This window comes from Rhamphochromis longiceps, linkage group LG4 (genome assembly GCF_057381845.1).
Source record: "Rhamphochromis longiceps isolate RC_006_pf linkage group LG4, R_longiceps_female_GT1.1, whole genome shotgun sequence".
In the NCBI taxonomy this organism is placed as follows: domain Eukaryota; kingdom Metazoa; phylum Chordata; class Actinopteri; order Cichliformes; family Cichlidae; genus Rhamphochromis; species Rhamphochromis longiceps.
In genome coordinates this window covers 16,226,960-16,252,389 of record NC_140560.1, presented here as the reverse complement: position 1 = coordinate 16,252,389, position 25,430 = coordinate 16,226,960, and the positions used below count along the sequence as shown (strand labels likewise).

Here is a 25,430-nt window from a genome sequence, read left to right as displayed (position 1 = left end):
TTTTGTTGAATTGAGTTGTATAAATCCACAAAGAGCACTAAATCAGAGCAGCAGTAGCACAGGTCAGACTTGTTATTCTTTCATTACAACTAAACTTAGGGTTCCCCCACCTCCTGATTGTACTTATTTCTGTTTAGATGTGGATGCACAGTAAAAAAAAAAACAACAACTTTGTGTTCCCATGTACTAATATTATTATATTACTATAGCAAGAGGTTCAGTTAGATTTGCACAAAAATGGCTGGTGGAAATGTCCTTCAAATAGCAACTTTTTACTTTCTTACGTTCTTTACTTTTACTTGAGTAAAGAAGTTGAATCGGAACGTCAAATTCAGAACTCAAAGCCAGCCATCCATCTAAGTAACACCACCTCAGCTGCTGACCTCCTCCCTCCATCGGAGTGTCCATTTTGGTTTCTGTAATGATTTAATTAACAAATGATTGCATGGCATGTTCTGTACTTGATTTTTTTTAAAAAGGGAAAGGCATTAAAATTATTTGTGTGGTGATTTCATAATTATTATTTGGGATGTTGGAAGACTTCTCTGCTTGGTTGCAAACCTGCCTAAATTCATATTAGTTATTAGTTCCATTATAACCATCAATTTAGGTTCTTCTGATATGGTATATTATGTACTACAATGTCATGTACAAGCATTTACTGTATGAAGCTTTCTTTTTTCTAGTCTTGTCAGCCACTCAAAACCCTTTAGACATTATAAAAAAGAAACAAGTGGTTAGGGCTTTTTTTAGAACCACTAAAAATCAGAGGACTGTGTTATTATTGAAACCTGATTACTAGAAACAAAGATTATATTAGTTTAAAAAGAAAAAATACTTCAACACATCCTTCTTCCTTTTCAATTATCCAAATTTGTATTTCCATTAGGAAAATTTACTGGCAATTACAAAAGCCCCCCAAAATATTACATTTTCTAATAACACGGATGAGTATTATAAAATATAAGATTTCATTGAAGAAACTTTTAAATATTTTATAGGTACGGTAATTCATGTAGAAAAACAATTGATGCATTAATAGTTTTATTAAGATGAAGAGAGTAAAAGTCTACATTCTGGGGAAACCAGAGTATCTCATCCTAAATAACATACAGTTACTATGTAATTATATGAAAGATAAAACTGGGGCCATGTGTGGCCATCAGTATGATTGGGAAAAATCAAGAAAACAAGTGACATTCAGAATAATCATAACATTATTCAAAACAAATATATTGTCATAGCTTTTATATTCCCCATGCTTGTCATCAATGGGACAGTTCCAAAGCACAAAAAAAAAAACCCATCATAATGTCTGTTGAAAACTTTTTCACAGTCACAGTTGTTATCTTTTGGCATTTTTGGTGTAATTGTTGTTGTAGTTTTACAATGCTGTCAATGAATCACTGTTGTAATATAAAACTGACAATATATATGCATAACAAAAATCCCCAAATAACTAGTTATGGATATATGGATATATATTTCTGTTCATATTATTGCACACTATTGCATTTATTCAAGACATTTGCATGATAAGTTTAACAAAAGATAAATATATTTGTTAAATATAAGTAAATATTAAATGTATATTACACTTTATAACTCACTTGGAAAAAGGTAATTGTGTGTTAAATAGTTATCCATCCTCAGGTTTACCCAGACCCCTTTTCTTACATCTGAAACAAATTAAATTTAAATCCCAACTAAACAAGAAGAACAGAAGTAAACATTGACAATAAAAAAAAAAATCCTTTCATAGTTTTAGTGGTTTTCATAGGGTTCCATCTGTGATTTTCCTGTTTAATAATAGATGATGAAGACAAAGAGTCCCAGTACAAGAGGGATTACATTAATTCTGACAGAAGATGCGTTACTTGTTGTTGTCGTGGATTTTTTAGTTGTTGAAGAAATTGTAGTGGTTATTGCAGAAGTGGTTGTTGTCACAAATGTTGTTTTGGTTGTTGACGCAGTGCTTGGATTTGGAGTAGCTGTTGTTGTTGTTGATGATGCTATTGAAACAGGTATTGTGGTCTGAGCAACAGCTGATGTTAGAGGTGATTTTATGGTTGGTGAGGCTGTTGATGTTGTTGGAGCATCTGGGCTTGTTGTTGGGACAGCTATGGTTGTGGTTGAAGCAGCTGTTGTCATTGTTGGTGCAGCAGTTGTTGTGGTTGCAGATGCGGTGGCTGTGGTCACAGCAGATACTGCTGTTGTTGGAGCAGCTGTTGTCGATGGTGGAGCAGGAGTTGTTGTGGTTGGTGCCACAGTGGTTGTGGTTGGAGCAGCAGTTGTTGTGGTTGGTGCAGCTGTTGTTGTGGTTGGTGCAGTGTTTGCTGTGGTTGGAGCAGCAGTTGTTGTGGTTGGTGAAGCTGCTGTCGTTGTTGGAGCAGCTGTTGTTGTGGATGGTGCCACAGTGGTTGTGGTTGGTGCAGATGTTGTCGTGGTTGGAGCAGCTGTTGTCGTGGTTGGAGCATCTGTCGTTGTGGTTGGAGCAGCAGTTGTGGTTGTTGATGCCACACTGGTTGTTGTGGTTGGAGCAGCTGTTGTTGTTGGTTGCACAGCTGTTGTTATGGTTGGAGCAGCTCTTGTTGTGGTTGGAGAAGCTGTTGTTGTTGGTTGCACAGCTGTTGTTGTGGTTGGAGCAGCTGTGGTTGTGGTTGGAGCAGCAGTTGTGGTTGTTGTTGCCACCGTTGTTGTGGTTGGAGCAGCTGTGGTTGTGGGAGCAGCAGTTGTTGTTGTTGGTGGCACAGCTGTTGTTGCGGTTGGAGCAGCTGTTGTCGTGGTTGGAGCAGCTGTTGTCGTGGTTGGAGCAGCAGTTGTGGTTGTTGATGCCACCGTTGTTGTGGTTGGAGCAGCTGTCGTTGTAGTTGGAGCAGCTGTGGTTGTGGTTGGTGCACCTGGTGTTGTTGTTGGACTAGCAGTTGTTGTGGTTAGAGCAGCAGTTGTGGTTGTTGGTTCCACTGTTGTTATGGTTGGAGCAGTTGTTGCTTTGGTTTGTGGTGCAGTGGTTGTGGTTGGAGCAGTTGTTGTTGGTTGCACAGCTGTTGTTGTGGTTGGAGTAGCTGTTGTTGTGGTTGGAGCAGCTGTTGTCGTGGTTGGAGCAGCTGTTGTCGTGGTTGGAGCAGCAGTTGTGGTTGTTAATGCCACACTGGTTGTTGTGGTTGGAGCAGCTGTTGTTGTTGGTTGCACAGCTGTTGTTGTGGTTGGAGCAGCTGTTTTTGTGGTTGGAGCAGATGTTGTTGTGGTTGGAGCAGATGTTGTTGTGGTTGGAGCAGCTGTGGTTGTGGTTGGAGCAGCTGTTGTCGTGGTTGGTTCACCTGTTGTCGTTGTTGGAGTAGCAGTTGTGGTTGGAGGAGCTGTTGTCGTTGTTGGAGCAGCAGTTGTGGTTGTTGGTGCAACCGTTGTAGTGGTTGGAGCAGTTGTTGTTTTGGTTGGTGCTGCAGTGGTTGTGGTTGGAGCAGCTGTGGTTGTGGTTGGAGCAGCTGTTGTCGTGGTTGGAGCAGCAGTTGTAGTTGTTGTTGCCACCGTTGTTGTGGTTGGAGCAGCTGTAATTGTGGTTGGAGCAGTTGTTTTTGTTGGTTGCACAGCTGTTGATATGGTTGGAGCAGCTGTTGTTGTGGTTGGAGCAGATGTTGTCGTGGTTGGAGCAGCTGTTGTCGTGGTTGGAGCAGCTGTTGTCGTGGTTGGAGCAGCAGTTGTGGTTGTTGATGCCACACTGGTTGTTGTGGTTGGAGCAGCTGTTGTTGTTGGTTGCACAGCTGTTGTTGTGGTTGGAGCAGCTGTTGTTGTGGTTGGAGCAGATGTTGTTGTGGTTGGTGCTGCAGTGGTTGTGGTTGGAGCAGCTGTGGTTGTGGTTGGAGCAGCTGTTGTCGTGGTTGGTTCACCTGTTGTCGTTGTTGGAGTAGCAGTTGTGGTTGGAGGAGCTGTTGTCGTTGTTGGAGCAGCAGTTGTGGTTGTTGGTGCAACCGTTGTAGTGGTTGGAGCAGTTGTTGTTTTGGTTGGTGCTGCAGTGGTTGTGGTTGGAGCAGCTGTTGTCGTGGTTGGTTCACCTGTTGTCGTTGTTGGAGTAGCAGTTGTGGTTGGAGGAGCTGTTGTCATTGTTGGAGCAGCAGTTGTGGTTGTTGGTGCAACCGTTGTAGTGGTTGGAGCAGTTGTTGTTTTGGTTGGTGCTGCAGTGGTTGTGGTTGGAGCAGCTGTGGTTGTGGTTGGAGCAGCTGTTGTCGTGGTTGGTTCACCTGTTGTCGTTGTTGGAGTAGCAGTTGTGGTTGGAGGAGCTGTTGTCGTTGTTGGAGCAGCAGTTGTGGTTGTTGGTGCAACCGTTGTAGTGGTTGGAGCAGTTGTTGTTTTGGTTGGTGCTGCAGTGGTTGTGGTTGGAGCAGCTGTTGTCGTGGTTGGTTCACCTGTTGTCGTTGTTGGAGAAGCAGTTGTGGTTGGAGGAGCTGTTGTCGTGGTTGGAGCAGCAGTTGTGGTTGTTGGTGCAACCGTTGTAGTGGTTGGAGCAGTTGTTGTTTTGGTTGGTGCTGCAGTGGTTGTGGTTGGAGCAGCTGTGGTTGTGGTTGGAGCAGTTGTTGTTGTTGGTTGCACAGCTGTTGTTGTGGTTGGAGCACCTGTTGTTGTGGTTGGAGCAGATGTTGTTGTGGTTGGAGCAGCTGTTGTCGTGGTTGGAGCAGCAGTTTTGGTTGTTGATGCCACCGTTGTTGTGGTTGGAGCAGTTGTTGTTTTGGTTGGTGCTGCAGTGGTTGTGGTTGGAGCAGCTGTGGTTGTGGTTGGAGCAGCAGTTGTAGTTGTTGTTGCCACCGTTGTTGTGGTTGGAGCAGCTGTGGTTGTGGTTGGAGCAGCTGTTGTTGTGATTGGAGCAGATTTTATTGTAGTTGGAGCAGCTGTTGTCATGGTTGGAGCAGCTGTTGTCGTGGATGGGGCAGCAGTTGTGGTTGTTGATGCCACCGTTGTTGTGGTTGGAGCAGCTGTCGTTGTGGTTGGAGCAGCTGTGGTTGTGGTTGGTGCACCTGTTGACGTTGTTGGAGTAGCAGTTGTTGTGGTTGGAGCAGCCGTTGTCGTGGTTGGAGCAGCTGTTTTCGTGGTTGGAGCAGCTGTTGTTGCTGGTGGTGCAGCTGTCGTTGTGGTTGGAGCAGCTGTTGTTGGTGGTGGTTTCAGCTGTTGTTGTTGGTTGCACAGCTGTTGTCGTTGTTGCAGCAGCTGTTGTTGTGGTTGGAGCAGATGTTGTTGTGGTTGGAGCACCTGTTGTCGTGGTTGGAGCAGCTGTTGTCGTGGTTGGAGCAGCAGTTGTCGCGGTTGGAGGAGCTGTTGTCGTGGTTGGAGCAGCAGTTGTGGTTGTTGATGCCACCGTTGTTGTGGTTGGAGCAGCTGTCGTTGTAGTTTGAGCAGCCGTCGTTGGGGTTGGTTCACCTGTTGTCGTTGTTGGAGTAGCAGTTGTTGTGGGTAGAGCAGCAGTTGTGGTTGTTGGTTCCACCGTTGCTGTCGTTGGACCAGCTGTGGTTGGACCAGCTGTGGTTGTGGTTGGAGCAGCTGTTGTCGTTGTTGGAGCAGTAGTTGTGGTTGTTGATGCGACCGTTGTTGTGGTTGGAGCAGCTGTCGTTGTGGTTGGAGCAGCTGTGGTTGTGGTTGGTGCACCTGTTGTCGTTCTTGGAGTAGCAGTTGTTGTGGTTGGAGCAGCTGTGGTTGTTGTTGGAGCAGATGTTGTAGTTGTTGGAGCAGCAGATGTGGTTGTTGGTGCCACGGTTGTTGTGGTTGGAGCAGCTGTTGTTGTGGTTGGAGCAGTTGTTGTTGTTGGTTGCACAGCTGTTGTTGTGGTTGGAGCAGCTGTTGTTGTGGTTGGAGCAGCTGTGGTTGTGGTTGGAGCAGCTGTGGTTGTGGTTGGTGCACCTGTTGTCGTTGTTGGAGTAGCAGTTGTTGTGGTTGGAGCAGCTGTTGTCGTGGTTGGAGCAGCTGTTGTCGTGGTTGGAGCAGATGTTGTTATGATTGGAGCAGCTGTTGTTGTGGTTGGAGCAGCTGTTGTTGTGCTTGGAGCAGCTGTTGTTGTGGTTGGAGCAGCTGTTGTTGTGGTTGGAGCAGCTGTTGTCGTGGTTGGAGCAGCTGTTGTCGTGGTTGGAGCAGCAGTTGTGGTTGTTGATGCCACGGTTGCTTTCGTTGGAGCAGCTGTGGTTGGAGCAGCTGTGGTTGTGGTTGGAGCAGCTGTTGTTGTGGTTGGAGCAGCAGTTGTGGTTGTTGGTTCCACGGTTGCTTTCGTTGGAGCAGCTGTGGTTGGAGCAGCTGTCGTTGTAGTTGGAGCAGCTGTGGTTGTGGTTGGTGCACCTGGTGTTGTTGTTGGAGCAGCAGTTGTTGTGGTTAGAGCAGCAGTTGTGGTTGTTGGTTCCACGGTTGCTTTCGTTGGAGCAGCTGTGGTTGTAGCAGCTGTGGTTGTGGTTGGAGCAGCAGTTGTCGTGGTTGGAGCAGCAGTTGTGGTTGTTGATGCCACCGTTGTTGTGGTTGGAGCAGCTGTCATTGTGGTTGGAGCAGCTGTGGTTGTGGTTGGTGCACTTGTTGTCGTTGTTGGAGTAGCAGTTGTTGTGGTTGGAGCAGCTGTTGTCGTGGTTGGAGCAGCTGTTGTCGTGGATGGAGCAGCAGTTGTGGTTGTTGATGCCACCGTTGTTGTGGTTGGAGCAGCTGTGGTTGTGGTTGGAGCAGATGTTGTCGTTGTTGGAGCAGCAGTTGTGGTTGTTGGTGCCACCGTTGTTGTTGTTGGAGCAGCTGTTGTTGTGGTTGGAGCAGCTGTGGTTGTGGTTGGAGCAGCAGTTGTGGTTGTTGGTGCCACCGTTGTTGTCGTTGGAGCAGCTGTCGTTGTGGTTGGAGCAGCTGTGGTTGTGGTTGGTGCACCTGTTGTCGTTGTTGGAGTAGCAGTTGTTGTGGTTGGAGCAGCAGTTGTGGTTGTTGGTGCCACCGTTGTTGTTGTTGGAGCATCTGTCGTTGTGGTTGGAGCAGCAGTTGTTGTTGGTTGCACAGCTGTTGTTGTGGTTGGAGCATCTGTCGTTGTGGTTGGAGCAGCAGTTGTTGTTGGTTGCACAGCTTTTGTTATGGTTGGAGCAGCTGTTGTCGTGGTTGGAGCAGCAGTTGTGGTTGTTGATGCCACCGTTGTAGTGGTTGGAGCAGTTGTTGTTTTGGTTGGTGCTGCAGTGGTTGTGGTTGGAGCAGCTGAGGTTGTGGATGGAGCAGCTGTTGTGGTTGTTGATGCCATCGTGTTTGTTGGTTGCACAGCTGTGGTTGTGGTTGGAGCAGCTGTTGTTGTGTTTGGAGCAGATGTTGTTGTGGTTGGAGCAGATGTTGTTGTGTTTGGAGCAGCTGTGGTTGTGGTTGGAGCAGCTGTTGTCGTGGTTGGTTCACCTGTTGTCGTTGTTGGAGTAGCTGTTGTTGCGGTTGGAGGAGCTGTTGTCGTTGTTGGAGCAGCAGTTGTGGTTGTTGGTGCAACCGTTGTAGTGGTTGGAACAGTTGTTGTTTTGGTTGGTGCTGCAGTGGTTGTGGTTGGAGCAGCTGTGGTTGTGGTTGGAGCAGTTGTTGTTGTTGGTTGCACAGCTGTTGTTGTGGTTGGAGCAGCTGTTGTTGTGGTTGGAGCAGATGTTGTTGTTGTTGGAGCAGCTGTTGTTGTGGTTGGAGCAGCTGTTGTCGTGGTTGGAGCAGCTGTTGTCGTTGTTGGAGCAGCAGTTGTGGTTGTTGATGCCACCGTTGTTGCGGTTGGAGCAGTTGTTGTTTTGGTTGGTGCTGCAGTGGTTGTGGTTGGAGCAGCTGTGGTTGTGGTTGGAGCAGCTGTTGTCGTGGTTGGAGCAGCAGTTGTAGTTGTTGTTGCCACCGTTGTTGTGGTTGGAGCAGCTGTGTTGTGGTTGGAGCAGTTGTTGTTGTTGGTTGCACAGCTGTTGTTATGGTTGGAGCAGCTGTTGTTGTGGTTGGAGCAGATGTTATTGTGGTTGGAGCAGCTGTTGTCGTGGTTGGAGCAGCTGTTGTCGTGGATGGGGCAGCAGTTGTGGTCGTTGATGCCACCGTTGTTGTGGTTGGAGCAGCTGTGGTTGTGGTTGGGGCACCTGTTGTCGTTGTTGGAGCAGCTGAGGTTGTGGATGGAGCAGCTTTTGTGGTTGTTGATGCCATCGTGTTTGTTGGTTGCACAGCTGTAGTTGTGGTTGGAGCAGCTGTTGTTGTGGTTGGTTCACCTGTTGTCGTTGTTGGAGTAGCTGTTGTTGTGGTTGGAGGAGCTGTTGTCGTTGTTGGAGCAGCAGTTGTGGTTGTTGGTGCCACCGTTGTTGTGGTTGGAGCAGCTGTGGTTGTGGTTGGAGCAGATGTTGTCGTTGTTGGAGCAGCAGTTGTGGTTGTTGGTGCCACCGTTGTTGTTGTTGGAGCAGCTGTTGTTGTGGTTGGAGCAGCTGTGGTTGTGGTTGGAGCAGCAGTTGTGGTTGTTGGTGCCACCGTTGTTGTCGTTGGAGCAGCTGTCATTGTGGTTGGAGCAGCTGTGGTTGTGGTTGGTGCACCTGTTGTCGTTGTTGGAGTAGCAGTTGTTGTGGTTGGAGCAGCAGTTGTGGTTGTTGGTGCCACCGTTGTTGTTGTTGGAGCATCTGTCGTTGTGGTTGGAGCAGCAGTTGTGGTTGTTGGTGCCACCGTTGTTGTTGTTGGAGCATCTGTCGTTGTGGTTGGAGCAGCAGTTGTTGTTGGTTGCACAGCTGTTGTGGTTGGAGCATCTGTCGTTGTGGTTGGAGCAGCAGTTGTTGTTGGTTGCACAGCTTTTGTTATGGTTGGAGCAGCTGTTGTCGTGGTTGGAGCAGCAGTTGTGGTTGTTGATGCCACCGTTGTAGTGGTTGGAGCAGTTGTTGTTTTGGTTGGTGCTGCAGTGGTTGTGGTTGGAGCAGCTGTGGTTGTGGTTGGAGCAGCTGTCGTCGATGTTGGAGTAGCAGTTGTAGTTGTTGGTGCTACCGTTTTTGTTGTCGGAGCAGCTGTCGTTGTGGTTGGAGCAGCTGTTGTTGGTGGTGGTGCAGCTGTTGTTGTGGTTGGAGCAGCTGTTGTTGTTGGTTGCACAGCTGTTGTCGTTGTTGCAGCAGCTGTTGTTGTGTTTGGAGCAGATGTTGTTGTGGTTGGAGCAGCTGTTGTCGTGGTTGGAGTAGCAGTTGTTGTGGGTAGAGCAGCAGTTGTGGTTGTTGGTTCCACCGTTGCTGTCGTTGGACCAGCTGGGGTTGGACCAGCTGTGGTTGTGGTTGGAGCAGCTGTTGTCGTTGTTGGAGCAGCAGTTGTGGTTTTTGATGCGACCGTTGTTGTGGTTGGAGCAGCTGTCGTTGTGGTTGGAGCAGCTGTTGTCGTGGTTGGAGCAGCTGTTGTCATGGTTGGAGCAGCTGTTGTCGTGGATGGGGCAGCAGTTGTGGTCGTTGATGCCACCGTTGTTGTGGTTGGAGCAGCTGTGGTTGTGGTTGGTGCACCTTTTGTCGTTGTTGGAGTAGCAGTTGTTGTGGTTGGAGCAGCTGTTGTCGTGGTTGGAGCAGCTGTTGTCGTGGTTGGAGCAGCAGTTGTGGTTGTTGATGCCACCGTTGTTGTGGTTGGAGCAGCTGTTGTTGTGGTTGGAGCAGCTGTCGTCGATGTTGGAGTAGCAGTTGTTGTAGGTTGCACAGCTGTTGTTGTTGTTGGAGCAGCTGTTGTCGTGGTTGGAGCAGCTGTTGTCGTTGTTGGAGCAGCAGTCGTGGTTGTTGGTGCCACCGTTGTTGTGGTTGGAGCAGTTGTTGTTTTGGTTGGAGCAGCTGTTGTCGTGGTTGGAGCAGCTGTGGTTTTGGTTGGAGCAGTTGTTGTTGTTGGTTGCACAGCTGTTGTTATGGTTGGAGCAGCTGTTGTGGTGGTTGGAGCAGATGTTGTTGTGGTTGGAGCAGATGTTGTCGTGGTTGGAGCAGCTGTTTTCGTGGTTGGAGCAACTGTTGTTGTTGTTGGAGCAGCTGTTGTTGTGGTTGGAGCAGCTGTTGTTGCGGTTGGAGCAGATGTTGTCGTGGTTGGAGCAGCTGTTGTCGTGGTTGGAGCAGCAGTTGTGGTTGTTGATTCCACCGTTGTAGTGGTTGGAGCAGTTGTTGTTTTGGTTGGTGCTGCAGTGGTTGTGGTTGGAGCAGCTGTGGTTGTGGTTGGAGCAGCTGTTGTCGTGGTTGGAGCAGCAGTTGTGGTTGCTGTTGCCACCGTTGTTGTGGTTGGAGCAGCTGTGGTTGTGGTTGGAGCAGCTGTTGTTGGTGGTGGTGCAGCTGTGGTTGTGGTTGGAGCAGCTGTCGTCGTGGTTGGAGAAGCTGTTGTCGTGGTTGGAGCAGCTGTGGTTGTGGTTGGTGAACCTGGTGTTGTTGTTGGAGTAGCAGTTTTTGTGGTTAGAGCAGCAGTTGTGGTTGTTGTTTCCACCGTTGTTGTGGTTGAAGCAGCTGTGGTTGTGGTTGGAGCAACTGTTGTGGTGGTTGGAGCAGATGTTGTCGTGGTTGGAGCAGATGTTGTCGTGGTTGGAGCAGCTGTTGTCGTTGTTGGAGCAACTGTTGTTGTTGTTGGAGCAGCTGTTGTCGTGGTTGGAGCAGTTGTTGTCGTGGTTGGAGCAACTGTTGTTGTTGTTGGAGCAGCTGTTGTTGTGGTTGGAGCAGCTGTTGTCGTGGTTGGAGCAGCTGTCGTCGTTGTTGGAGCAGCAGTTGTAGTTGTTGGTGGCACCGTTTTTGTTGTCGGAGCAGCTGTTGTTGGTGGTGGTGCAGCTGTTGTTGCAGTTGGAGAAGATGTTGTCGTGGTTGGAGCAGCAGTTGTGGTTGTTGATGCCACCGTTGTAGTGGTTGGAGCAGTTGTTGTTTTGGTTGGTGCTGCAGTGGTTGTGGTTGGAGCAGCTGTGGTTGTGGTTGGAGCAGCTGTTGTCGTGGTTGGAGCAGCAGTTGTGCTTGCTGTTGCCACCGTTGTTGTGGTTGGAGCAGCTGTGGTTGTGGTTGGAGCAGCTGTTGTTGGTGGTGGTGCAGCTGTTGTCGTGGTTGGAGCAGCTGTTGTTGTGGTTGGAGCAGCAGTTGTGGTTGTTGATGCCACCCTTGTAGTGGTTGGAGCAGTTGTTGTTGTGGTTGGAGCAGCTTTTGTCGTGGTTGGAGCAGCTGTGGTTGTGGTTGGTGCACCTGGTGTTGTTGTTGGAGTAGCAGTTGTTGTGGTTAGAGCAGCAGTTGTGGTTGTTGTTTCCACCGTTGTTGTGGTTGAAGCAGCTGTGGTTGTGGTTGGAGCAACTGTTGTGGTGGTTGGAGCAGATGTTGTTGTGGTTGGAGCAGATGTTGTCATGGTTGGAGCAGCTGTTGTCGTTGTTGGAGCAACTGTTGTTGTTGTTGGAGCAGCTGTTGTCGTGGTTGGAGCAGTTGTTGTCGTGGTTGGAGCAACTGTTGTTGTTGTTGGAGCAGCTGTTGTCGTGGTTGGAGCAGCTGTTGTCGTGGTTGGAGCAGCAGTTGTGGTTGTTGATGCCACCGTTGTTGTGGTTGGAGCAGCTGTGGTTGTGGTTGGAGCAGCTGTCGTCGTTGTTGGAGCAGCAGTTGTAGTTGTTGGTGCCACCGTTTTTGTTGTCGGAGCAGCTGTTGTTCGTGGTGGTGCAGCTGTTGTTGTGGTTGGAGCAGTTGTTGTTGGTGGTGGTGCAGCTGTTGTTGTGGTTGGAGCATCTGTTGTTGTTGGTTGCACAGCTGTTGTCGTTGTTGCAGCAGCTGTTGTCGTTGTTGGAGTAGCAGTTATTGTGGGTAGAGCAGCAGTTGTGGTTGTTGGTTCCACCGTTCCTGTCGTTGGACCAGCTGTGGTTGGAACAGCTGTGGTTGTGGTTGGAGCAGCTGTTGTCGTTGTTGTAGCAGCAGTTGTGGTTGTTGATGCGACCGTTGTTGTGGTTGGAGCAGCTGTCTTTGTGGTTGGAGCAGCTGTGGTTGTGGTTGGAGCAGATGTTGTCGTTGTTGGAGCAGCAGTTGTGGCTGTTGGTGCCACCGTTGTTGTGGTTGGAACAGTTGTTGTTGTGGTAGGAGCAGCTGTTGTTGTGGTTGGAGCAGCCGTTGTCGTGGTTGGAGCAGCAGTCGTGGTTGTTGGTGCCACCGTTGTTGTGGTTGGAGCAGTTGTTGTTTTGGTTGGTGCTGCAGTGGTTGTGGTTGGAGCAGCTGTTGTCGTGGTTGGAGCAGCTGTTGTCGTGGTTGGAGCAGCTGTTGTTGTGGTTGGAGCAGCTGTTGTGGTGGTTGGAGCAACTGTTGTTGTTGTTGGAGCAGCTGTTGTTGTGGTTGGAGCAGCTGTTGTTGGTGGTGGTGCAGCTGTTGTTGTGGTTGGAGCAGCTGTTGTCGTGGTTGGAGCAGCAGTTGTGGTTGCTGTTGCCACCGTTGTTGTGGTTGGAGCAGCTGTGGTTGTGGTTGGAGCAGCTGTTGTTGGTGGTGGTGCAGCTGTGGTTGTGGTTGGAGCAGCTGTCGTCGTGGTTGGAGCAGCTGTGGTTGTGGTTGGTGAACCTGGTGTTGTTGTTGGAGTAGCAGTTTTTGTGGTTAGAGCAGCAGTTGTGGTTGTTGTTTCCACCGTTGTTGTGGTTGAAGCAGCTGTGGTTGTGGTTGGAGCAACTGTTGTGGTGGTTGGAGCAGATGTTGTCGTGGTTGGAGCAGATGTTGTCGTGGTTGGAGCAGCTGTTGTCGTTGTTGGAGCAACTGTTGTTGTTGTTGGAGCAGCTGTTGTCGTGGTTGGAGCAGTTGTTGTCGTGGTTGGAGCAACTGTTGTTGTTGTTGGAGCAGCTGTTGTTGTGGTTGGAGCAGCTGTTGTCGTGGTTGGAGCAGCTGTCGTCGTTGTTGGAGCAGCAGTTGTAGTTGTTGGTGGCACCGTTTTTGTTGTCGGAGCAGCTGTTGTTGGTGGTGGTGCAGCTGTTGTTGCAGTTGGAGAAGATGTTGTCGTGGTTGGAGCAGCAGTTGTGGTTGTTGATGCCACCGTTGTAGTGGTTGGAACAGTTGTTGTTGTGGTTGAAGCAGCTGTTGTTGGTGGTGGTGCAGCTGTTGTTGCGGTTAGAGCAGCTGTTGTTGTTGGTTGCACAGCTGTTGTTGTGGTTGGAGCAGCCGTTGTCGTGGTTGGAGCAGCTGTTGTCATGGGTGGAGCAGCAGTTGTCGTGGTTGTAGCAGCTGTTGTGGTTGTTGATGCCACCGTTGTTGTGGTTGGAGCAGCTGTGATTGTGGTTGGAGCAGCTGTTGTCGTTGTTGGAGCAGCAGTTGTGGTTGTTGTTGCCACCGTTGTTGTTGTTGGAGCAGCTGTTGTTGGTGGTTGGAGTAGCTGTGGTTGTGGTTGGTGCACCTCTTGTCGTTTTTGGAGTAGCAGTTGTTGTGGTTGGAGCAGCTGTTGTCGTGGTTGGAGCAGCTGTTGTCGTGGTTGGAGCAGCAGTTGTGGTTGTTGATGCCACTGTTGTTGTTGTTGGAGCAGCTTTCGTTGTGGTTGGAGCAGCTGTGGTTGTGGTTGGTGCACCTGGTGTTGTTGTTGGAGCATCAGTTGTTGTGGTTAGAGCAGCAGTTGTGGTTGTGGTTGGAGGAGCTGTTGTCGTTGTTGGAGCAGCAGTTGTGGCTGTTGATGCCACTGTTGTTGTGGTTGGAGCAGCTGTTGTCATGGTTGGAGCAGCTGTCGTTGTTGTTGGAGCAGCTGTTGTTGTGGTTGGAGCAGCTGTTGTCGTGGTTGGAGCAGCTGTCGTTGTTGTTGGAGCAGCTGTAGTTGTGGTTGGTGCACCTGTTGTCGTTGTTGGAGTAGCAGTTGTCGTGGTTGGAGCAGCTGTTGTCGTGGGTGGAGCAGCAGTTGTCGTGGTTGAAGCAGCTGTTGTCATGGTTGGAGCAGCTGTTGTCGTGGTTGGAGCAGCAGTTGTGGTTGTTGATGCCACCGTTGTTGTGGCTGGAGCAGCTGTCGTTTTAGTTTGAGCAGTTGTGGTTGTTGGTTCCACCGTTGCTGTCGTTGGAGCAGCTGTGGTTGGAGCAGCTGTTGTCATTGTTGGAGCAGCAGTTGTGGTTGTTGGTGCCACCGTTGTTGTGGTTGGAGCAGCTGTGGTTGGAGCAGCTGTTGTCATTGTTGGAGCAGCTGTTGTGGTTGTTGGTGCCACGGTTGTTGTGGTTGGAGCAGATGTTGTTTTGGTTGGTGCTGGAGTGGTTGTGGTTGGAGCAGCCGTTGTCGTGGTTGGAGCAGAAGTTGTGGTTGTTGGTTCCAACGTTGCTGTCGTTGGAGAAGCTGTTGTCGTGGTTGAAGCAGCTGTGGTTGTGGTTGTTGTTCCCACCGTTGTTGTGGTTGGAGCAGATGTTGTTGTGGTTGGAGCAGCTGTTGTCGTGGTTGGAGCAGCTGTTGTCGTGGTTGGAGCAGCAGTTGTGGTTGCTGATGCCACCGTTGTTGTGGTTGGAGCAGCTGTCGTTGTAGTTGGAGCAGCTGTTGTCGTGGTTGGAGCAGCTGTTGTTGTGGTTGGAGCAGCTGTTGTTGTGGTTGGAGCAGCTGTGGTTGTGGTTGGAGCAGATGTTTTAGTGGTTGGAGCAGCTGTGGTTGTGGTTGGAGCAGCTGTTGTCGTGGTTGGAGCAGCAGTTGTAGTTGTTGGTGCCACCGTTGTTGTGGTTGGAGCAGTTGTTGTTGTGGTTGGAGCAGCCATTGTCATGGTTGGAGCAGCAGTCGTGGTTGTTGGTGCCACCGTTGTTGTGGTTGGAGCAGTTGTTGTTTTGGTTGGTGCTGCAGTGGTTGTGGTTGGAGCAGCTGTGGTTGTGGTTGGAGCAGCTGTTGTCGTGGTTGGAGCAGCTGTGGTTGTGGTTGGAGCAGTTGTTGTTGTTGGTTGCACAGCTGTTGTTATGGTTGGAGCAGCTGTTGTGGTGGTTGAAGCAGATGTTGTTGTGGTTGGAGCAGATGTTGTCGTGGTTGGAGCAGCTGTTGTCGTGGTTGGAGCAACTGTTGTCGTTGTTGGAGCAGCTGTTGTTGTGGTTGGAGCAGCTGTTGTTGGTGGTGGTGCAGCTGTTGTTGTGGTTGGAGCAGCTGTTGTTGTGGTTGGAGCAGATGTTGTTGTGGTTGGAGTAGCAGTTGTGGTTGGAGGAGCTGTTGTCATTGTTGGAGCAGCAGTTGTGGTTGTTGATGCCACCGTTGTAGTTGTTGGAGCAGTTGTTTTGGTTGGTGCTGCAGTGGTTGTGATTGGAGCAGCTGTGGTTGTGGTTGGAGCAGCTGTTGTAGTGGTTGGAGCAGCAGTTGTGGTTGCTGTTGCCACCGTTGTTGTGGTTTGAGCAGCAGTTGTGGTTGTGGTTGGTGCTGCAGTGGTTGTGGTTGGATTAGCTGTGGTTGTGGTCTGAGCAGCTTTGGTTGTGGTTGGAGCAGTTGTTGTTGTTGTTGGTCCCACCGTTGTTGTTGTTGGAGCAGCTGTTGTCGTGGTTGGAGCAGCTGTTGTGGTGGTTGGAGCAGCTGTGGTTGTGGTTGGAGCAGTTGTTGTTGTTGGTTGCACAGCTGTTATTATGGTTGGAGCAGCTGTTGTGGTGGTTGGAGCAGATGTTGTTGTTGTTGGAGCAGCTGTTGTTGTGGTTGGAGCAGCTGTTGTTGGTGGTGGTGCAGCTGTTGTTGTGGTTGGAGCAGCTGTTGTTGTGGTTGGAGCAGATGTTGTCGTGGTTGGAGCAGCTGGTGTCGTTGTTGGAGCAGCAGTTGTGGTTGTTGGAGCAGCTGTTGTTGGTGGTTGTGCAGCTGTTGTTGTGGTTGGAGCAGCTGTTGTTGTGGTTGGAGCAGATGTTGTCGTGGTTGGAGCAGCTGGTGTCGTTGTTGGAGCAGCAGTTGTGGTTGTTGATGCCACCGTTGTTGTGGTTGGAGCAGTTGTTTTGGTTGGTGCTGCAGTGGTTGTGATTGGAGCAGCTGTGGTTGTGGTTGGAGCAGCTGTTGTCGTGGTTGGAGCAGCAGTTGTGGTTGCTGTTGCCACCGTTGTTGTGGTTTGAGCAGCTGTGGTTGTGGTTGGTGCTGCAGTGGTTGTGGTTGGAGTAGCTGTGGTTGTGGTCTGAGCAGCTTTGGTTGTGGTTGGAGCAGTTGTTGTTGTTGTTGGTCCCACCGTTGTTGTTGTTGGAGCAGCTGTTGTCGTGGTTGGAGCAGCTGTTGTCATGGTTGGAGCAGCAGTTGTGGTTGTTGGTGCCACCGTTGTTGTGGTTTGAGCAGCTGTTGTCATGGTTGGAGCAGCAGTTGTGGTTGTTGGTGCCACCGTTGTTGTGGTTTGAGCAGCTGTTGTCATGGTTGGAGCAGCAGTTGTGGTTGTTGGTGCCACCGTTGTTGTGGTTTGAGCAGTCGTTGTTGTGGTTGGAGCAGCTGTTGTCGTGGTTGGAGCAGCAGTTGTAGTTGTTGCCACCGTTGTTGTGGTTGGAGCAGCTGTGGTTGTGGTTGGAGCAGTTGTTGTTTTGGTTGGAGCAGCAGTTGTGGTTGTTAGTGCCACAGTGGTTGCGGTTGGAGCAGATGTTGTTGTGATTGGTGCAGCTTTTGTCGTTGTTGGAGCAGCAGTTGTTGTGGTTGGTGCAGGAGTTGTTGTGGTTGGAGCAGCTGTTGTTGTGGTTGGTGCTGCAGTGATTGTGGTTGCAGCAGCCGTTGTTGTGGTTTGAGCAGTTGTTGTTGTTGGACCAGCAGTTGTTGTTGCTCCTGCAACTGTTGTTGTGGTTGGTGCAGCTGTGGTTGTGGTTGGAGCAGCTGTTGTTTTTGTTGGAGCAGCAGTTGTGGTTGTTGGTGCCACCGTTGTTGTGGTTGGAGCAGTTGTTGTTGTGGTTGGAGCAGCCGTTGTCATGGTTGGAGCAGCAGTCGTGGTTGTTGGTGCCACCGTTGTTGTGGTTGGAGCAGTTGTTGTTTTGGTTGGTGCTGCAGTGGTTGTGGTTGGAGCAGCTGTGGTTGTGGTTGGAGCAGCTGTTGTCGTGGTTGGAGCAGCTGTTGTCGTGGTTGGAGCAGCTGTGGTTGTGGTTGGAGCAGTTGTTGTTGTTGGTTGCACAGCTGTTGTTATGGTTGGAGCAGCTGTTGTGGTGGTTGGAGCAGATGTTGTTGTGGTTGGAGCAGATGTTGTCGTGGTTGGAGCAGCTGTTGTCGTGGTTGGAGCAACTGTTGTTGTTGTTGGAGCAGCTGTTGTTGTGGTTGGAGCAGCTGTTGTTGGTGGTTGTGCAGCTGTTGTTGTGGTTGGAGCAGCTGTTGTTGTGGTTGGAGCAGATGTTGTCGTGGTTGGAGCAGCTGGTGTCGTTGTTGGAGCAGCAGTTGTGGTTGTTGATGCCACCGTTGTAGTTGTTGGAGCAGTTGTTTTGGTTGGTGCTGCAGTGGTTGTGATTGGAGCAGCTGTGGTTGTGGTTGGAGCAGCTGTTGTCGTGGTTGGAGCAGCAGTTGTGGTTGCTGTTGCCACCGTTGTTGTGGTTTGAGCAGCTGTGGTTGTGGTTGGTGCTGCAGTGGTTGTGGTTGGATTAGCTGTGGTTGTGGTCTGAGCAGCTTTGGTTGTGGTTGGAGCAGTTGTTGTTGTTGTTGGTCCCACCGTTGTTGTTGTTGGAGCAGCTGTTGTCGTGGTTGGAGCAGCTGTTGTGGTGGTTGGAGCAGCTGTGGTTGTGGTTGGAGCAGTTGTTGTTGTTGGTTGCACAGCTGTTGTTATGGTTGGAGCAGCTGTTGTGGTGGTTGGAGCAGATGTTGTTGTTGTTGGAGCAGCTGTTGTTGTGGTTGGAGCAGCTGTTGTTGTGGTTGGAGCAGATGTTGTCGTGGTTGGAGCAGCTGGTGTCGTTGTTGGAGCAGCAGTTGTGGTTGTTGGAGCAGCTGTTGTTGGTGGTTGTGCAGCTGTTGTTGTGGTTGGAGCAGCTGTTGTTGTGGTTGGAGCAGATGTTGTCGTGGTTGGAGCAGCTGGTGTCGTTGTTGGAGCAGCAGTTGTGGTTGTTGATGCCACCGTTGTAGTTGTTGGAGCAGTTGTTTTGGTTGGTGCTGCAGTGGTTGTGATTGGAGCAGCTGTGGTTGTGGTTGGAGCAGCTGTTGTCGTGGTTGGAGCAGCAGTTGTGGTTGCTGTTGCCACCGTTGTTGTGGTTTGAGCAGCTGTGGTTGTGGTTGGTGCTGCAGTGGTTGTGGTTGGAGTAGCTGTGGTTGTGGTCTGAGCAGCTTTGGTTGTGGTTGGAGCAGTTGTTGTTGTTGTTGGTCCTACCGTTGTTGTTGTTGGAGCAGCTGTTGTCGTGGTTGGAGCAGCTGTTGTCATGGTTGGAGCAGCAGTTGTGGTTGTTGGTGCCACCGTTGTTGTGGTTTGAGCAGTCGTTGTTGTGGTTGGAGCAGCTGTTGTCGTGGTTGGAGCAGCAGTTGTAGTTGTTGCCACCGTTGTTGTGGTTGGAGCAGTTGTTGTTGTTGGTTGCACAGCTGTTGTTGTGGTTGGAGCAGCTGTTGTCATGGTTGGAGCAGCTGTTGTTGTGGTTGGAGCAGCAGTTGTGGTTGTTAGTGCCACAGTGGTTGTGGTTGGAGCAGATGTTGTTGTGATTGGTGCAGCTTTTGTCGTTGTTTGGATGTTTTTTGGAAAAGACATTTAATACATGTATAAAATAAATTTAAAATTTTTTATTTTTTGTTTGTTTGTTGTTTGTTTTCTTTTACTGTTAAATTCAAAGTGTTTTAGTGTTAGATTTGAAATGCTTAAATCAAATCCTGAATGATAAGAAAAAGTGTAGTTACCTGTGCTGGATATTCCCAAGAGAAGGATCAGAGCAGTCACCTTCATAGTGATGAACAGGTCAGTTCTACAGATTAGTTTCCCTGGACTGATACTAAACCTCAGGAGCACTGCTACACTTTATATACTGAACAGGTGAATTCAGGATTGGGTGTGTTTAAATTTTTAAAGCATGAACATTTAGAAAAATCATTTGTCAAAGGGTGTGGTACACTTACCACACCCTTTGTTCAATTGTACATTGATACAAAAAGGGTATGCAGCAGCGTCCTCATTTTCTCTTTTGCTATGTAACATTATTTTAGTTACATATTCATGCATGTCTTGCATTTCGTTACTTACTAAATTAATGTGACTCCATTAATACTGGTCAGAGTTGATAAAACCTGGTAGAGTTTGGAATGAATAGCCATGGTGAGATAATTCCTACCTCATACTACATGAAATATTGCAATGCATTAATGCATTATTTTTTTAAAATCCCTCAAAACCTTTTGAAGATTTAATGTACATTTACCTACAGTTTAATGTATATGTATTCCTCATTACTTTTTTCGAAAGGCTTAGCACAACAAACAATGTTTCGGCTTTAATGGCATGAGCCATGGACATTGTCCGGCTGTAGTTACTGTAAAGTCATAATCAATATAAGTCTGTGACCTGAGCTAGAAACAGTCAAAGCACATATGCAAAGGTTGAAACACCATCCCATTTGTATAGTTTGACATCATGTTTTAAGTATACTGTTAAATTATCATGGTACATTTCTCCCCCCCCCCCCGATTAAATGTAATGCAATTCTTGCTGTTGTGATGTGACACCATTATTTCTATGGATAAATACATCATGCAAACATAAGTCACTGTTGTTTTCTATCAGAAACTCAATATATGAAGGTGATTTGTGTCTTTATAGATCCACTGTGATCTGCATATTATAATGTAGATGTAACATCACTAGACTCATGAAAAGACTGAAATGTATTGCTGGAACAGAAAAATATCTCTGCAGCTCATAATTTTTTTATGTAAATGGCAAATTTATAGTTAAAATCAAGATTTTTAGAATACATTTGACTTTGTCAGGGAAATATCTGTCTAAAACAATGAATAAGGGAATGATATATAATCACTTATTTATTGCACAGGTTGGCTCGTTTGTATTAATACTAATCTGTAATTTTGACAAGCCCAGTAACCGGTCTGTTCAGTGAAATTAATTAGACAGAGGCTTAAAACTGCTGCAGGAGCAGGTGTGGCAGCAGTCTCACCTTGAGTATGACATTAATATTTGTACAGGGAAGGAACCGGAATTTTACTCAGCTGCTGTAGAGAAGTATATTTTAGCTCAAACTTTTCTGTTTTCTCTTTCATAAATTGAAATGAATATTTTGCACTTTGTTAGTTTTGCTATTAATATTTATAATATTGATATCAATGCTTTGACAGTTTGCACACATCACCAAGAACAGAAGAAGCTACAACTTTAATAAAAGCTTAAAATACTTGAAATTATTTAGTGTGAGTAGTTATGCAGTGCTAACAAAGGACTGTTTTTCAATGACTTTTCCGCGCCCTCTCTTATTGAGATATAATCTATTTATATCTTAACAATAGCAAGGATGAAACATAAGGTATTCTTTTTATCAGGTCTGCCACACACACCCCTTTTCTATGCACATCATGTTTTGTTTTTTAATTCTGGCTTCTCTTCTATGTGTGTTTCGTGCATTGGTAAAAGGACAACAAAGACGGTTGATTTTCATGCAGGATATTTTTACTTTATATTCTGGTTTATCTCGTTATTCAATAGCTAGTTTCATTAGACTCCATCTGCACTCTCTGAACTGAAGATACTTAACTCTTTGCTGAATCCAAGATGTAAATTTACTGATCTTGTATTGAACTTTGTGTCACTGTGGCAGGGGTCACACATTTACCTTACCTGAAAGAGGAGTGAAAGAAGCCATTTATGTCCACTGTGAGCGACCATCTTTGAACAGAGGCGGTGGTTTACGACACCAACTGTCTGCCATCTATAATTCAGTTTTGAGATCCCTTGCCAGACGCCTTAACGCCCACTCACACCCTGGGCCATCTGACCTCAGGAAATCACATGATAGGGTGGGGATGGGTTTCACAATGAGCTCACCCGAAACCCTGGCTGATTGTGACCCACCCCCGTTTTCACATCTTGGCTCATGTGATTAGGTAGAGGATCATCAGGGGGTCCTTTTGTCCCTCTTTTGGGGGGAAACTCCCACGGGGTTCAAATCTGGGACTCTCCACCAATTGACCCTTAGAACTGAAGAAGCTTCTCGGATGAGAGGTGAAACGTCTTCAAGCAACTTAAAGAGGTCCAGAAGCTTTTCTTTCCAAGCTCCTTAGATTACGATGACCTGGATGGCTGAGAACCTTCACAGACATTTACCTTAACCTTTTTCACATGACTGTGCAGCTTTAGCAATCTATAGCCAACAGCCTGTGTGGTTCATGTTCTTCCTTGAAAACAATTTTCAAGGAAATGTATCACTTTCTCTTGTATTTAGAGGAAAAAATTATTCGGATGTTATTTTCTGGTTTTTAAAGTGAGCCACAGCACTCTTGATTTTACGAATAGCTCCCCTACAGTAAGATGATTCAGTGGCTCCAACTTTTTCTGTGTCTCTGGCCTGTAGCCCCACTCTAAAAGCAATCTTGCATTTACATATATTTGATTATGAGTAAACAACTTTCCTCCCAGTTAAAGACACTCTGAAGAGGGTTTCACTTACCAGTATAACTTTATGCACACTTATGTTGCAATGTGCATAAAGAATGTAGTTACATAACATCTGTCATAATGTATGTACCAGGAACTAATAGTGCTCTTGTTTTCCAGTTAAAGTGAATTTGCTGGGAAGACCGGCAAGTGTTTTCCTTGAATGTTTTCCTTTTATGAATAATATTACTCACTGCAGAATGATGGACTTGAACTTGGCTAGAAATGTCCTTTTAACACTTGCCAGATTTATGAACAGAAACATGTATGTATGTGTTATTTATGTAACACATACATACATGTATGTGTTACATACATGTATGTATGTAATCACGGACATACCTAGGAGCCTAGGAGATCACAGACTTTGCTGATCTCCTAGGCTCCGTTCTTTTTAAGTATAGTTGTGTTCTCATTGTCGGTGATTTTAACATACACACTTGCTGTAAGGATGACCCATTTGCTAAAGACTTCCTTGCTTTAACGGACTCTTTTAACCTGGCTCAGTGGGTTAATGACCCAACGCATGTTAAAGGACATACTTTGGACTTGGTTTTCTCATATGGTCTGGACATTTGTATCAAGGATATAAGTGACGCTGGGATCTCGGATCATTTCCCAGTTATATTTGATACTGGCTTATGCACTAATGAACTACATCCTGCGGCTCCCCTTCGCCCGATACATGTAATTAATACTGAAGCGATGTCAAACTTCTCTATGTCTTTCTTGGATTCTGCATCTGTCACTCTCGACTGTTGTTCTTTTCGCTCGGTTGATGACTGTGCTAATTCCTTGTTATCGCTATTTTCTTCAATCCTTGATACTGTTGCCCCCATTAAGATGAAGCGCCCTAGAACCTACTCTCAGTGTTGGCTTAATGACACTACGTCGCGCTGAGAGAAGGTGGAAAAAAGATAAACTTGGAGTTTCTCATGACATGCTACGGACTAGCCGCTTAAAATTCCAAAGTGCTGCTAAAACGGCCAAAGCGTCCTTCATATCCAAAATCATCCTGGCCAATGACCAAAACCCCCGTACCTTATTTAAAATTTTTAACTCTGTGGTTAACCCTTCCCTGGACATGCCTTTAATTTATTCTCAGGCTCTTTGTGAGCGATTTCAAATTCACTTTTTAGAGAAGGCCTCATCTCTTAAGTCCTTCCCCCTGTTTTATATCCTCTCCCCATTCCTGAGTGCATTTCAACTTTCCACCAGTTTGAGCCTGTGTCACTTTTGACTCTTAAGCGGCTAGTTGTTCAAATGAATAACACCAATACTGTGCTTGACATTCTTCCATCTCGTTTAGCTAAGGACTGTTTTGATGTAATCGGACCTAGTATTCTATTTCTTATGAACTTTTCCTTGCTCTCAGGCTGTGTTCTTTCAGCCTTTAAGCATGCTGTAGTCCACTCGATTCTTAAAAAAAAGAAACTGACTGTTATGACCTTTCAAACTACAGACCAATCTCTAAGCTTTCGTTCTTGTCCAAGATCTTGGAGAGACTAGTTCTCTGCCAGCTCCAGGCGTACTTGGACACGAACAATATTGCTGAGAAATTTCAATCTGCCTTTAAGCCATTGCATAGCACTGAAACAGTGTTGGTTAGAGTTCTTAATGATATTCTTGTAATCACTGATACTGGACGCTCTATGGTCCTAGTTTTACTGGACCTCTCTTCGGCCTTTGATATGGTGGACCATGACATTTTATTACTAAGACTTGAGCACACTGTGGGTATTAGAGGCACTGCCCTCGACTCGTTTAAATCATATCTCGCTGATAGATCCTTATCAGTTAACTTAGGCACCTTCTCCTCTTCCTCTGCTCCAGTTTGTTGTGGTGTGCCTCAAGGATCAGTTTTAGGCCCTATTCTCTTCTCATTGTATTTGCTCCCTCTAGGCGCAATCTTTGAAAAATACAATATCGCCTTCCACTGTTATGCCGATGACATACAGATCTATTTTGAACTTACTGACGACCTTGCTGTATCCCTGCACTACTTTTAAGAATGCATGCGGGAGGTCAAAGAATGGTTCTTGAGTAATTCTCTTGTTTTGAATGATAAGAAGACTGAGATTGTGGTGTTCAACAGTAAAATCCCTCGTGCCCAACTCTGTGCTGCCCTGGGTTCCTTTGCTAGCTCTTCCTGTGACTATGTCAGTAACTTGGGTGTACAGCTGGATAGCTCGCTCAAATTCGATAAGCAAGTGTCTGCTGTAGTGAGATCTAGCTTCCACCAACTGCGTCTTATCTCTAAGGCTAGGCATTATGTTCCGCATGAGGACCTGGAGAAGCTTATTCACGCTTATGTGACCTCCAGGTTGGATTATTGTAACTCTTTGTACTACGGTCTTCCCTCTTCTCTTCTTCTTAGACTGCAAACAGTCCAAAATGCAGCAGCCCGCCTCTTAAGTGGTACCAGGAAATTTTGCCATGTTACTCCTGTTCTGACTAGCTTGCATTGGCTGCCCATAAAGTACCGTATTCAATTTAAAATATTACTCCTTACATTCAAAACTATTAATAAATTAGCGCCAAGTTATCTTAGTGAACTTCTCAAACCACATACTCCTGCTAGAACACTCAGATCTGCCACTCAACTACTTCTGACCCAACCCAGATCTCGGCTGAAGTCCCGGGGTGACCGTGCGTTTGCTCTGGCTGTGGAATACCCTTCCTCTCGACCTCTGCGCATCTGATTCCATTGCACTGTTCAAATCACGACTAAAAACCCACTTATTCAATCTTGCCTTTCCCTCTAGTTAATATTTCTTTTATGATTTTATATCATGCACTTTTATGCTCATTTAAATTCCTGTTTGCTCTGTACCTGTTGGTTTCCTATGTATCAGTGACAGCTGCTTGCATACTTAGTACTTGCTTTGGTCCTATTTCTATTATCCTCCTCCTATTCTCTATCTTACTTGTTAAGCACCTTGGCATACCCTTGGTTTTTAAGTGTGCTTTATAAATAAAGTTTATTATTATTACTATTATTATTATTATTATGTATTTCCTCCTAGGCATTGTGTTAACACACATACCTGCAAACTGCCAAAAGCGGATGATCAGTTCATTAAATACATCTGATTAGTAACACTTGAATGTTACTTACCCTCTCAATTCCTATGGAAGCAGTAAGAGCGTCATTTTTCAAGTCCCGCGTCCTCATTTTGGCTTAAAATTTCTTCAGTAAACACATAATGAATCATCTTTTGTTGTTCATCTCATGTTCTATTTATCTTATTTTAACACCTGCTGATTATGAGATTTTAGTTTTTAATTTTTCCTAATAGGTAAAATCTTGGACTTGAAAGAGGGTGTACTTTCTACATACTATTAATACATAATAGACTATTACGTTTCTTGTATTAATTCAATTTTATTTATACAGTGTCAAATCACAACAACAGTCGCTTTATATTGTAAGGTGAACCCTACAATAATACATACAGAGAAAAACCCGACAATCATACGACTCCTATGAGCAAGCACTTTGGATAGGGTGGAAAGGAAAAACTCCCTTTTAACAGGAAGAAATCTCTGGCAGAACCAGGCTCAGGGAGGGGCGGCCATCTGCCGCAACCGGTTGGGGAGATAGAAGGAAGACAGAATAGAAGACATGCTGTGAAAGAGAGCCGGAGATTAATAACAAGTAGGATTCAATGCAGAGAGGTCTATTAAAACATAGTGAATGAGAACGCTGACTGAAGAAGAATTACTCGATGCATCATGGGAATCCCCCAGCAGCCTGAACCTATTGCAGCATAACTAAGGGAGGATTCAGGGTCACCTGGTCCAGCTCTAACTATATGCTTTAGCAAAAAGGAAAGTTTTAAGCCTAATCTTAAGAGTAAAGAATCCAAACTGGAAGCTGGTTCCACAGAAGAGGGGCCTGAAAACTGAAGGCTCTCCCTCCCATTCTACTTTTAAATACTCTAGGAACAACAAGTAGGCCTGCAGTGCGAGAGCGAAGTGCTCTAATGGGGTGATATGGTACTACAAGGTCATTAAGATAAGAAGGGGGATTTTGAATTCAATT

General features: G+C 46.9%; 1 protein-coding gene across 1 annotated transcript; it reads right to left on the bottom strand.

Annotated features, from left to right (window-relative positions):
* Positions 1 to 1,644: 1,644 nt before the first annotated feature.
* LOC146671296 (uncharacterized) lies at positions 1,645 to 24,560 on the bottom strand. Its single transcript, XM_085405049.1, has 12 exons — positions 24,504 to 24,560; positions 24,433 to 24,439; positions 14,276 to 14,811; positions 14,181 to 14,184; positions 13,522 to 13,938; positions 12,468 to 12,818; positions 10,690 to 11,591; positions 9,184 to 9,735; positions 8,199 to 8,583; positions 6,541 to 6,855; positions 5,509 to 5,928; positions 1,645 to 1,931 (listed from the first exon to the last, which is right to left on the bottom strand). Exons 1-12 carry the CDS (start codon positions 24,558 to 24,560, stop codon positions 1,804 to 1,806), a joined length of 4,074 nt encoding a protein of 1,357 aa, XP_085261175.1. The 3' UTR covers positions 1,645 to 1,803.
* Positions 24,561 to 25,430: the final 870 nt, after the last annotated feature.